Raw genomic sequence first — 12500 nt, forward strand, 5'->3', positions numbered from 1 at the left:
CCCGCCGTTTTAAACATTGATCTTATATTCGTTTTTTTTTTTTCAAAGCTTAGGTAATTTGAAAAAAAACTCGCGCGGCCTTTGACCTCACTGAGAGGCACAAAATCAGCTCACATTTATAAACTCTTGTGGAAAAAAATGAATGGGAACCTTTGAGCAAAATCGTTCTTTTCCCCAAGCTTGAGAAAAAAGCCAATGAAAAAATAACATCAACAAGACACTTGCTATATTGTGCGCTTTGTGGAGTGATAGGGTCAGAAGAAATCCATGTGGGGAACTAATGTAAGGAAATGTTTTGTGCATATAAGCCCAAATTGACCCATTAAAAAGTATGAGGTTGTAAACTTTTACTGATGAAGGTGGAATGACCTCATTGCATTCTGAAAGACTGAATTGAATTCTTTCAGATATATAGGATGTAATAAGATGTAAGACCTCACACATTTTGTTCGATGGAGTAACCCCCACCTAAAAATGAAAATAATAAAGAAATAAATAAAATAAACGATCCTGTTAGCTTCCTTTGTGTATTTTATTAAATGTAGAATAATCGTTTAATCCTTAAATTTCCAAATCGCATTTAATTTGGCTCATGTTTATCATTTAATAGCTTGTTGCCGATAGTGCTGAAAGTTTATTTTCTTTCTTCCCTTCCTTTGTAACGAAGCTGATGAATAATACCCATAGTTAAAATTACCACCGTTCTTGCACTGGCGCGTTGAACCGAGAACTGTTCCTCGTGGGCAACACCTTGGTCCGAGCCGGCTCGATGTTTGTTTGACATTGGGACGTTATCGCTACCCCACCGTAGTTTATAAAGTGCATGGCAGGATAACCACGATAATACTGATAGTCAGTAATCAGTACTTCTGATTATTTCCTATCTGCGGATGGTGATTCTATAGTGTAAACAGCGTGACGTTATTCTTGGTTTTCCTAAAGATTTCCTGGTCTCGCAGAAAATAAACTGAGTAAGGGTGACGGGATAATGGTAATAATTTTCATCTCAATTTTTTTTTAATTATAATTTGTAATGTTTGATTGTAATAATTTCGATATGTATAACTTTTCCATAATCAGTTTACAAACTGTTTAAAGATAAAACGGTATGTAACTGCTGCCAAAATCCATTTGTATCTTAAGTGCCTTCTACCTGAAAGATGTTTCGGTTTGTATGCAATTCCTAAATACCTCTGTTTAGGCATTCCTTCGCGTGTTCTCCAAATAATTGGGGGAAGTTCAAAAGTATACCCCACTGCAGTTTCTTGCCATACGGCATTACTGTATTATTGAAAATGAAATTGTTAAATCATTCTTGTTCTTCTACTCGAAGTTCTGAACTTAACGCAGTATAATGCTTATAATACTGCAAACCGCATAAACGTCTGGTAATACTTATAATCATATTTATTTTCTGTGGTTTCCTTTGTTTTAAAAGATGCATGGTTTAAAGGTTCTTCAAGGACAGTAGCCTTTCCAGGTTGTCTGGGATCCCCGCCTTCATTCGACATGGTCACTTTCCGAGTTGTCGGGGGGACTGCGTTCCTCTCGCATTTCGGTCATTAGCTTGTTGGTAAGCTCCACGTGCGCAGTCGTACAAGCGTTTTTTTGGTCGTTCTAACGTTTGGGTGGATAAGTTGTCCAAAACCATTTACGGGTATTTGAGCATAATCTCAAACTTTTCTCATATATTCTATGTTAGACACATAATACAGACAGACAGCCACACTCAACAGATGGTATGTTTTTTTTTTACGTACGTTTCCATTATTTCGTTATTACTGCTGATTGCAACTTTCTAAATTACGGCTATGCACGTAATAGCGAAGCTTTATTCGCGGCTTCTCAATATCTGGCGTCCAATCGTCCAAAATTTGGCAAGTGTTCGTCCGTCTGGAGGCGTCCAAATGTGTTGCATGGTCAGGCAGTACCCGGGTACATTTGTTTTGCTTTTTATCATCATGCGTGCCGGCCACCCACCTTGCAGACATACAAATCAAAACCTGATTTAGTCATATTTGCTCGTAAGATACAACTACTTCTCGTCTTGATACTTCCTAGCACGGATCCTAAATAATTTCCAGGCAATCATTTTAATATTAATGAAACAATGCGCAGTGTACATCTACACCTTCAGAACGGGATTTGGCTGTGGGCAGTGTATGCTATCACACTCTTGTACCCATACGGATTGAACAACTTTAGAACTAGTTGTGCAAGAGGTATGGGAAGATAAGCATCTCCTCTGGCTTTTTGTCCAAGCATTTTATTTTCATCAAGGGACAAGCTGTTTCCACTGGCAACTATTTCTCACTTTATATGTATAGGCAAGCAAAGCAGAACTAAGCTTGAATTTTCCATTCCTGGCAAAGCAGTTTCAAATTGTTCTTCCGTTACTTCAGAGAATAAAATATTTACAAAAACCTTTAAAATAATTTTGCCAATGCGAGTTGATAGCATGGAATTCATACCAATATCATCCATTTGTCCTTTCAAGAGAATTGTTAGGAACATCTAATGGAATTATATTGAGAAAATGATCAATAAAATATTAATCCTCATGAATTAAGAAAAAAATAAGCAATCCTCTGACATTTCTCTGTAATTAATTAACTATCAAATACAAGGACAATGAAAACACACCATGGTAATTTTGCTTCCGTATATTTGGACTAGCAACATCACTAAAAGGAAGGTCAGAGATAAAAACGAACAAGGCCTATAATTCAAGTTTATTTTGGCTAATACAGACGGTGATCACACGAAACAAAAAATAAATAGCAGAGCTGTAAAGTACAGTTCTACCTGGCAATACAAAACAAAAGGGGGTATAAATAAAAAAGTCAAGACTCATCTGTGCTGCCCTCTGCTCCGTCTGAATCTCAGTACTCACTAAAAATTATCACCTTCCACGGGGAAACATAGGCCAAAGTGGATGGAAGAGAGAGAAAGAGAAAGAGAGAGACAGAGAGAAAGAGGCAGAAGATAAGAGAGGAGACTGATGCACTTGGAGGAGGAGGAGGAGGGTGTAGCAAATTAACACAAGTGGAGGGATTCAATACGCTGTTCATACTAAAACAGCCCAGTTACAAAGTACGTGGAGGAAGGGAAGCTCCGAAGAGAAGGCTTGCAGAGAAGTTGCAGAACTTGCAGAAGTATTAAGGTAGAGAGAAAGGCTAATCAAAACCAAGGTCAAATTGAAAAGAGAAGGGTGCAATATGGATAGACATAAAGGCAAACTATATCAACTAATATTGAGGCCCGAATCTACGTAAATAAGCCCAAGGAAAAAGATTCTGAAATGACGTGAAGCTGTGGGTTGATGGCTTGGTTAGTTGGTGCTGTGATTTTTTTTCTCTCGAAGTCACTGTAAGGGAAGTCTACCGTCTTTAACATACACGTATACGCAAAGCTAATTTTTATTGCAACACAATAGCCGATTACATCTAAATTCTATGAAGGACTAGACTCAACATGAAACATTAACAAATCTGAGCAAACGTTAAAAAGGAGGGAGTGTAAGGGAGGTGTTAAATATTTTTACTATGTTACCGCACATCTGTATATACACATTTCTCTGTCCCTTAAAAGAAAGATAGGAACTATTCTTAGACAGCAGAGATGTTTCAGAATAGATGCTGAGAACAATGTAAATTTTGTGTTTTGTTTGTATTAAAAAAAAATCCTGTAACCAGCCTTGTCACAGTGAAAATCGTTCCCAATTTCAGCGTGAAAGCACACTCCTGGTCGTCACTGATTCGAGTCACGTATTCGGACACGTTCAGAACGTATTTTTGTGTTTTTGTTTGTTTGTTTTTCATTTTACATTTGTTATATTAATTACCGAAATATTTATGGCGCAAGGCATTGATGCGTTGTCCTATGAACTGAGATACACTATTTCCGAGTCGTGATTGAGGTAATACAGAAAATATTGCAACACTATTTTGTACCTACACGTTATCTGCATTCGATAAGCTTGTACAATATCCCAGAAAAAAAAACTCAATTCTAAAGGAAAAGCGGCCATTCATACTATATGTACATGGATTCATGTTTCTATAAAACTGATCTATTAGCAATGAAAAATACCAACGGTCTTGGATCAATGATTTCCATTCAGTTTCATTTGAATTATGCATGTGTATACACGGAAGTTCACCCTAAACAACGAAAGTATATCAATGAATGAACCCCGTAGTTGGAAGCTTTATTTACATTATGGTACGCTCTCCACATCATTAAAGAGAAAATGACTAATATTGGCATTGATTTTAGTTCTCAGTTTCATGCTCCCTCCGCAAAATCGTAACTAAAATCGTCTTTTAATTGAAAGAACAATTTTCTTGCGGAGAGTTTTCGCTGCCACTTAAAAAAAAAAAATGTACCAACGTAATAGTTTTCCGTTTTCAATCATCTGTGCTTTGGCTGTCTTGGAGATCTAGCGCCTCAATAACACAAACCTTTGCTCTTTTAAAGTTTATTGTACAAAACCTACAAAATAACCTAGGTCCTGTGCATCAAATCATATATTATCAATATAAAATTCATCCCATCCAATAACATCGTAATAGTGTTCTTTGCATTTATCTACATACATACCCATTTTAAAGCCCTCTTCATTTAAAATAAAAAATATCAAATCTGTGATAAAGTTAAAGTATGGCCACATGATCTCTAGTGTTACTTGATGGCTTCATAAGCGAGAGTCCCCTGTCATCTCCTTGTGTGCTTTTGATGGAGTGAGGAATGGAACAAGTTAGTTTAGGAATGAATAGTACAGTTGTAATATACAAGAAAATTAGGGAATTTAGGTGGTATATTCTCAGTCCACTTAAAGCAAAAAAAAATCTAAACAACAAATTTTGCATTTAGAAATATCTATTCTGCATTAGAGTGCATATGAAAACAAAAGCCGTGTCCAGGGTCTATTTACATATATGCCCAAGAACCCCCAAAAGCAAGAAGAGCTTTGGTCAAGTTCATCCCTTAATTCAGAGCAGCATTGCGTGTCACAGAGGAGCTTGGGCACTGCTGCACTAAAAAAAACTAAATTGATGAGAAAAATTACAGGAGCTTTCATCTATCACTTCTACACCATAAGTTTGCCAGTTAGACCCCCCATGCTCAAGCCCTACAATAATATGAGAACAAGTAATTCAAAGATTGGCCATTCCCAAACCACCAATATAATAAACAAAATCTGTACCTTTCTTTCGCAACAGTTCTGGAGGTCGTGGTCATGAGAGTGGCCCCTACGGGTGACGGATGGTTGCCATAAGAACACTGCTGCTACAATCTTGGGGTGTTTCTGGGTTGGGTGGCACCCCACCCGCCAAGCCCCCTGCTCACCCGCACAGACTAGCGAGTTAACAGTTAATGCGCCATGGTGAGAGGTCACAGCCCAACCCAGGTTCAGCAGTGATGCCTAACACGGTACGACACAGAGTAGTAGTGTGAAAGAATTCACCAAGCCCCCTAAGTAAAGGGGGCTGGGGACTGAGAGGTCCAACAGCACCGTGACAGGCTGTGAATGAATCACCAAACCACGTCCGGTTGGGGGACTGACTCCCAACAGCCCCTGGTGCTGTGAATTCAGCCTACCTGGCGGCTGCTGGAAGACTGAACACATTCATATTGGGGGCTTCTAAGGGCTACTGAGCAACATGGCCAGTTGGAGTCATTCTCACCACCACCACACTCACCACACTAGTAGTTTCTGCCATTCCAAACTGTCAAATGCATACTACATACCAATGCTTATGAAATTCAAGGAAAAAAAATAATACAAGACAGAAAATGAGTTTCCTATCCATGATAACTTAAAAAGGGGAATCAATAGTTTCACATTTTATTAATGCAGATCTATATACATATACACAATACTTTTCATTCACTTGAAAGACAGTCAAACTGGTACACAATTAGAAAAAGGACAGTCATACATACACACCTCTACAAACACTCTCGGAGGGCAGACACAAGAGAACAGCATATTACTTAGTGAGTGCAGATGGTGAGAGTCACTCTCGGGCACCAAAACTGAGAATGTGGCCTCACTTCCCAGATTCACCATCACCAGTAAGCTAAAAGTCAAGAGCAGACAGCGGCCATGCGGAGACATAACAGGGCTCCTGAGAGGCAGCAAGCTGGGAAAACTGGTCTTGGTCTCGCCACTGCTGTGTGCGTAGGAACGTCTCGATTGGTTAGTTTACGAGAGGGGAGCAGGGCATGGTACAGTTATTCATAGCAACTGTCATGTGCTTCATGAATGTATGGCTACTTTACATATCAATCTATATATACATAAATGTCTTTACAATTGAAACTACATTTTCATATCATTCCTATACAATAATTGTATATATCATATACATAATACATTTTGGTATTTACATATGTTTGTAAAAGTATGAATGGTCACATACAAAAATACATATATGCATAAATATATATTTATGAATATACATATATAAATAGACATGCATACATGTATACATATACATCTATGAATATGCATACATACATGTATACACATGCATATATGAACACACATGTGCATATATATATATATATATATATATATATATATATATATATATATATATATATGAATACACATATGTACACATGTGCATATATGAACACACATACATACAAGTATACATATTCATATATGAACACATATATACATATACATTATATGTACATGTGTATATATATGTATAAAATATGCAAACACACCCAAAAACAAACATATATATGCATACAAATTCACACACACACACAGGCACACAAGAATATGGACTTCTTGTTATATGTTTCCAAATGATTTATTTATTTAACATTTTTTTCACATTTTTATGAAACATAAAAATAATAAATAAAAAATAATGCTAACAAGAAGAAACATTACAAACTTGTATATCATAGCATCTCGGTTCCTGACCCCCAAAATACTCTCTTTATATATATATTTGTCTTTCTTTTTAGAAGTAAGCTTATAAACCCCATTCCCAGCTGACCCTAAGAGAATTACAAATACTTTACAATTCAAGAACATCACATCAAAATTGACCGTAACCATGCCCTGGTCCACTGCAGTTTGTGGCCAGCCACTAACATTATTTGGGCGCTCCACACTTCAATAAATCCTTATGGCATATGTGATCTCTCTCTTTACATGCACATACCCAATTATGGGTTAAAAAGATAATCCATTCCTTTCCATGTTATTTCTGAATTACAGTAAGACAATAAGAAACAAAAGAAAAATTCCATGCACACTGAGTGAGTTTTCTGGTTGTCCCCTAGTGAATGTTTCCGCTTCAGAGAAAATGGCTCGAGGGCTCTCTAACTATGGCAAAGTGGGTTATGTTATTATAATTAAATCAATAAAACAAAAATACAAAATCAACAATTGTCATAAATCAACACTTACCACAAGAATAAACAAATAATAAAAGAAAAGATGTACAACTGTCTAAAAAAAAAAGGGGGGGGGGAGAGGAAAAAAAAAAAAAAAAAAAAAAAAAAGGGGGGGGGGGCTACTTTACACAGTTAGAAAATCCCGAGACAAAGAAATGCTCTCAGCGAAACCAATTCCTAGAGATCAACTTCCCAACTACTCCACAGGGGAAACCAACGGTATTTTTTATCTTGTCTCTTCCCAGCCTGGCATCCTCTCCTTTGGGCTCACCTGTTGCGAATTTCCACATTGACTGTTCGTATGCTCCTCTCTTTCCACCCTTTCAAGTAATAATACAAAAAAATTCATTACTTTTATTCAAAATGAATCAATATATTGTATGCATTATAACCAAAAAAGTAAATGAGAAGAAATAAACAATTAAAAAAAGAAAAAAAGAAAAGCTTGAAATAAACTAATACAAGATTGACAACTTAATTAGTATTTATTTCACAACATACATGAACAGGTAATCAGTTTTCATCTTAACAAAGCTGATATTTAAATCACTCAAATCCTATCTGCAATAATGACAATAATAAATACAAAAAAAGTACTTACGGATGTCAATGGGATCTCGCTTTCAATAATTGACAAGTTTATTTGTACAACTTGCAGAAAATTATATAAATGGACTAACCTGCAGTAAACATCTGTATAGGTTGATAAAATTCCAACAGTGCTTTTGTGAAGAACTACCACTTCTAAACTAAACAATTTCTTACCTTATTGGCTAACAGTTTCTTACCTTAAGAGAAAAATTTCACAAATACACAATAATCACTCAAAAGAATGATGGAACCTAAAACACTATAAATACAAGTGCTTGAACGCTCCAAGAATAGGACAGTCAAGCCTCTCTCTGCCCTCCGTCCCAGCTCAAGTCCACAATTGAAAAATCGCTGTTTGTGTCTCCCTGAACCCACTGCCTCGTTTGCTTAAGAGACTTTACATTGCACAGCCAAACGGATTTGACCCCCTTGGCTGACAGTCTGATTAAGCCAACTGGGATAAAGAGCCGGCAAGAGACAGTCAAGCGAATCTGCTCTTGCACACTTGAGCTTGACCAGAGCATTGATACATACAATCAAGTGTAGATCCCAAGAAGCGATTATACAAGAGCAAGTATACAGGCACCACTTGCTCAAACATAAGTTCCACGTGGGCGGCACACAAACGATAGTCTCGTGGATCAACATTTCAACACTGATCAGAATAATGATGAGCGACAAAGAAATCATTAACAGATGATAACAGATGCTTGCTGCTGAGTGATGCAGTGTTAGCTTGTCCACACAGGACTAACCAGGATTCTGTGAAGGTAAACCAACAAGTGTTTGGGACCTTTCCACCCTTTCATATTACATATTATTTGGTTTTGTATTCTACTGGGAGGTTCTAGAGGTCAGATAATTTGAAAACATCACTCATGATGCGCAAAGTAATTCTCGTTCTACAATCTTGGCTCAATTGAGTTTTCCTACCTCAACTTTACCTAAAAACTGGACGTGTCTGCCTCTGACATGAGTGGTGTCTGAGATATCTTGCATAGTGTAGTAGGTAATGTTGACAGGAGTTCCGCATCTTGGGGTAGTCCCAGGCGAGTGTTGGTTTGCCCCACAGGCCAACTTAGTGACTGACTGACTGAGTGACTGCGCTAGTGTGCTTAGCGAGCGAGCGAGGGAGGGTCGGTGAGGAGGCTGACTTATCAGTCATGACGAGGGCATGCGTGTGTTGCCTCACCAGCGCCGACCTGCTGCTGCTTGTCCTGCTGCTTCCTACCTGCTGGCTACATACCGGGAACAGGTCACCTGAAGCGTGGGATCATGTGCGGCGCTCCCATCATTGGGGCGCCCATCATGGGAGGTGCTGCAAACCCTGGCGCCATTTGTCCATGACCAGGAAGTGCTGAAATAATTAAGCCACACCAAAATTAGTCAATGTGCCAATGTCCTGAGCATCCCATGGCAGTCTATATGGTGTAGCATCACAATTTATAAGCAAAGTATAACACAGCTAGCAATCTACAGAGTAATACAGGATGCTTGATCAAACACAGAAGGGTGTGAGTACTATCACGGCTTTCAAATGGTCCATGGACGTGTGCAATCCGTGCTAATTATGGTCTATTCTAATAACATTTTGTGCAACCTGAAATATACCATAACTTGCAAATTCACAAAATCAAGGTTATCACACCTAAAATCTGATTAACAATCGTCACCACAAGTGCCAAGGAGTTGTATAGAGGTTCCTTTTCTGCTAATTTAATCTTTAGAAATGAGAACTCCACTTCAATAAGAACCAAAAGCATGTCTCAATCCTCATAAAATCTGACTGAAGAGGACCATGCAAAATGGAAGAGAAAGGATGGAAAAAAGTGATACTAAAAAAAAAAATTAAAAAGGGGGGGAAAAAAAAGAGAGCCTGAACTAGGTCCTCACCTTTGAAAAACATATCAGGGAAACTCAAATTCTTAATAAAAGAAATAAAAAGAGAAACAACCAACTTGTATTTGAAGACTCACCAAATAGTCAATTATGAGTTAAAAATGAGTATTACTCTTCCAAGGCTGAATTCCTAGGCCTGATCTAAGTTATCTCTATTTGTCAATTCCTTTCCTTGTAGACTTACTATCCTTCACAGTTGTCAGTGTAATGGCATTAGATTACCTTGAGCAGATGAAGTTAAATCAAACTGGGGGTCCATTTTCTCCAATATTCCCCTGAAAGTCATGTTCCCCCAATCTCAACAAGTTAATACCTAGGTCTTGGGGCCGTAAGTGAAGGTTCAAAAGGAAAACAGTAAGATGGCTAAAGGAGGAATATGAAGACTAAGACAGACTTGAGGTGAGCTGCCTACAAGGTTTGAGCGAACATGATGTACTCACCAACGCACGGGGTCATGTGGGGATTAGGAGTTTGCAGACGAGTTCTTACCTTGTGGTAGACCTATTGGTGGTCTCATACCTCCTATTGGGAGGGGGGGCATAGCTGCGGGCATTGCTGGGAGAGCGGGCACAGCAGCTGTCACCATAGGCTGGGCGGTCATTATTGGTTGCATGTTTGGCCGCATGATGGTGGGTAATGACACAGGTATTGCCATGTGTCCTGCTGGCACCATTGGAGACATGGTGGTCACCATTGTGGGACCTATACTTGAGACTATTGGGGGGGCCTCCACCACCACACCTGGGTGGGTAGGCCTCACCCCAGTGTGGTGGTTAATCATCCCACCCATTGCCATTGCTGCAGCAGCAGCGTTGGCTTGGCTGTACCTCGCCATCTTCATTCGTCGCTCCTCCTGCAAATAAACATTTAATGATGAATTATTTAGCTCTCACCACACAAGAGGAATTAGATTTCAATGTTGATCTTCTTGACAGTAGTAGTGAAGTGCTTGATCCTATTGTATATAGAATATCCAGGTCTGGCAATGACACAGTAGAGGCGGGTTGCACCTGTGTGTCTAAACACATCGCCGGTGGGTAGAAATGGTCCAGGCAGGCAGGCACAAGTTGAGAGAGGCGTGAAGGTGCAGTACTCACGGGTGGAGACTCCACGCGCTGGGGGGGTGGAGCCGGGGCCGGAGCCCGGGCCCTCTGAGGGGAGGCTCGGGGAGCCTGCTGGTACCGAGGCATACCTGCCCGCTTCTCTTCCTACGTGAGGGTGAGAGGGAGACACGTGAACACAGTACACCCCCGCCACAACCCATGCTGCCACCACGCTGCTACCACACGCCCACCACCAGCCAACACAACACAAATTACCTGTCCACTTAAAACCCAAATGTCTCTCTCTCTCCCCAACAAAAATACCAAGTTAAAGTAGGTTCATGAGCAAAACTACATCACACATATAAAGAAATACCTTACCCTTGTCTAAAGCAACATTTCCAGTACAGGACTAAAAGTTTTGTGAATATATCGATACCATGTGCTCTCCATCCCACTTTTCCATTGAACTATTGTTTTTGTGTCTTGATAAAGATATTTGTCTAGAAAATGATGTGACCAGAAATCAATATAGTGATGACAATAGAGGAAAGAGGAATAAAAGATGAAGGGATAGGATGCAGAAGAGGAAAGGGAAAAGAAAAAGGAAGTAAAAAGGACAGCAGAGCAAAGAATGAGAAGGGGGAAACAAGGAGGAAAAGGGGAAATGGGAAAGTAATTATCACATCTAAAAATGCCTTCCTTTTGAAATAGTGTGTGTTCCATTATCCATACTTAAATGTTGTGTATCCTATCCTTTTGATCTTTATCAAATAGAAAATAATAATGATCAGTATAAAAGCCACAAATATATATTTCTGATCTATCACAAGATATGCTTGATTTTTCTCTCTCTCACTCTTTTGTTCCTTCTTGAAAGACTTATGTATTACAACAAACCTATTGCAAGCAATTCTTAAAGTCAAATGATGCTTTCATCACTAAAAACGGTACATTCTTAATCCCCACAATAAAATTACCCTTTTCAAAGATTAATTACCGATAAAAGATATATCTTGAAAACCCCAAAACCACAACAAAGTGAGAATAGGAGTATTAACCCATTGTCCACGGGGCAGTTTTCGATCCAACTGGTCTAAATGCTGGGGTATTTCAAGTGCAAAAGCCTAACGCCTCAGGCTATTCACCCGCTCTGGCCGCAGCCAACCACCACGTTACGTGTCGGATTACCCAGCATGCCGGCCACATGAAAAGCGTGACTAAATATCTCATCCATGGCGGCAATTACTGCCACCACTTGTCGTGATATCTTGTCACCCAGCGTTAACGGATTAATATCAACAAGAGGCTCTAAGACTTGTGTCAAATTCCTTCTATACAACTTCAATATTAGTATTAATTTATACTGTTTAATGATACAAAGTGTCTCAATTCTAATGCGATTTGCTACATGTAAATTTCCAATTAGATTTTTCTTTTTTTTTTATTCAAGTATTTTAACCCTTTCCCGACAGGGCATGCGCTACGTGAAAACCCCTATGCCGGGCGTTTGCAATATTGCATTGTAATTGTCACACT

At 39.0% G+C, this 12500-nt stretch overlaps 2 protein-coding genes across 4 annotated transcripts in view; both read right to left on the bottom strand.

Moving 5' to 3' along the window:
* LOC122266340 (glycerol-3-phosphate acyltransferase 3-like) overlaps positions 1-771 on the bottom strand; it is a 15073-nt gene extending 14302 nt beyond the window's left edge. The window contains exon 1 of the mRNA XM_086548800.1: positions 698-771. The gene's annotated coding sequence lies outside the window, so the exon portion shown is untranslated. The remainder of the gene's footprint in view (positions 1-697) is intronic.
* Positions 772-7894: 7123 nt separating this feature from the next.
* The window catches only part of LOC122266339 (BUB3-interacting and GLEBS motif-containing protein ZNF207), a 19905-nt gene continuing 15299 nt past the window's right edge, over positions 7895-12500 (bottom strand). Inside the window, exons 5-7 of one of the 3 annotated variants that reach the window (XM_043036030.2) lie at positions 11016-11126; positions 10408-10771; positions 7895-9376 (exon numbers count right to left, since the gene is read on the bottom strand). In XM_043036030.2, the coding sequence (XP_042891964.1) occupies positions 9276-9376; positions 10408-10771; positions 11016-11126 (576 nt within the window). In that variant the 3' untranslated portion in view covers positions 7895-9275. Of the gene's footprint in view, positions 9377-10407; positions 10772-10928; positions 11127-12500 lie in introns of all 3 variants that reach the window. The other 2 variants (XM_043036028.2, XM_043036031.2) reach the window with 2 other exon arrangements.

Source organism: Penaeus japonicus, unplaced genomic scaffold (genome assembly GCF_977035675.1).
Source record: "Penaeus japonicus unplaced genomic scaffold, GWHDUDI00000001_assembly GWHDUDI00000021, whole genome shotgun sequence".
Lineage (NCBI taxonomy): Eukaryota > Metazoa > Arthropoda > Malacostraca > Decapoda > Penaeidae > Penaeus > Penaeus japonicus.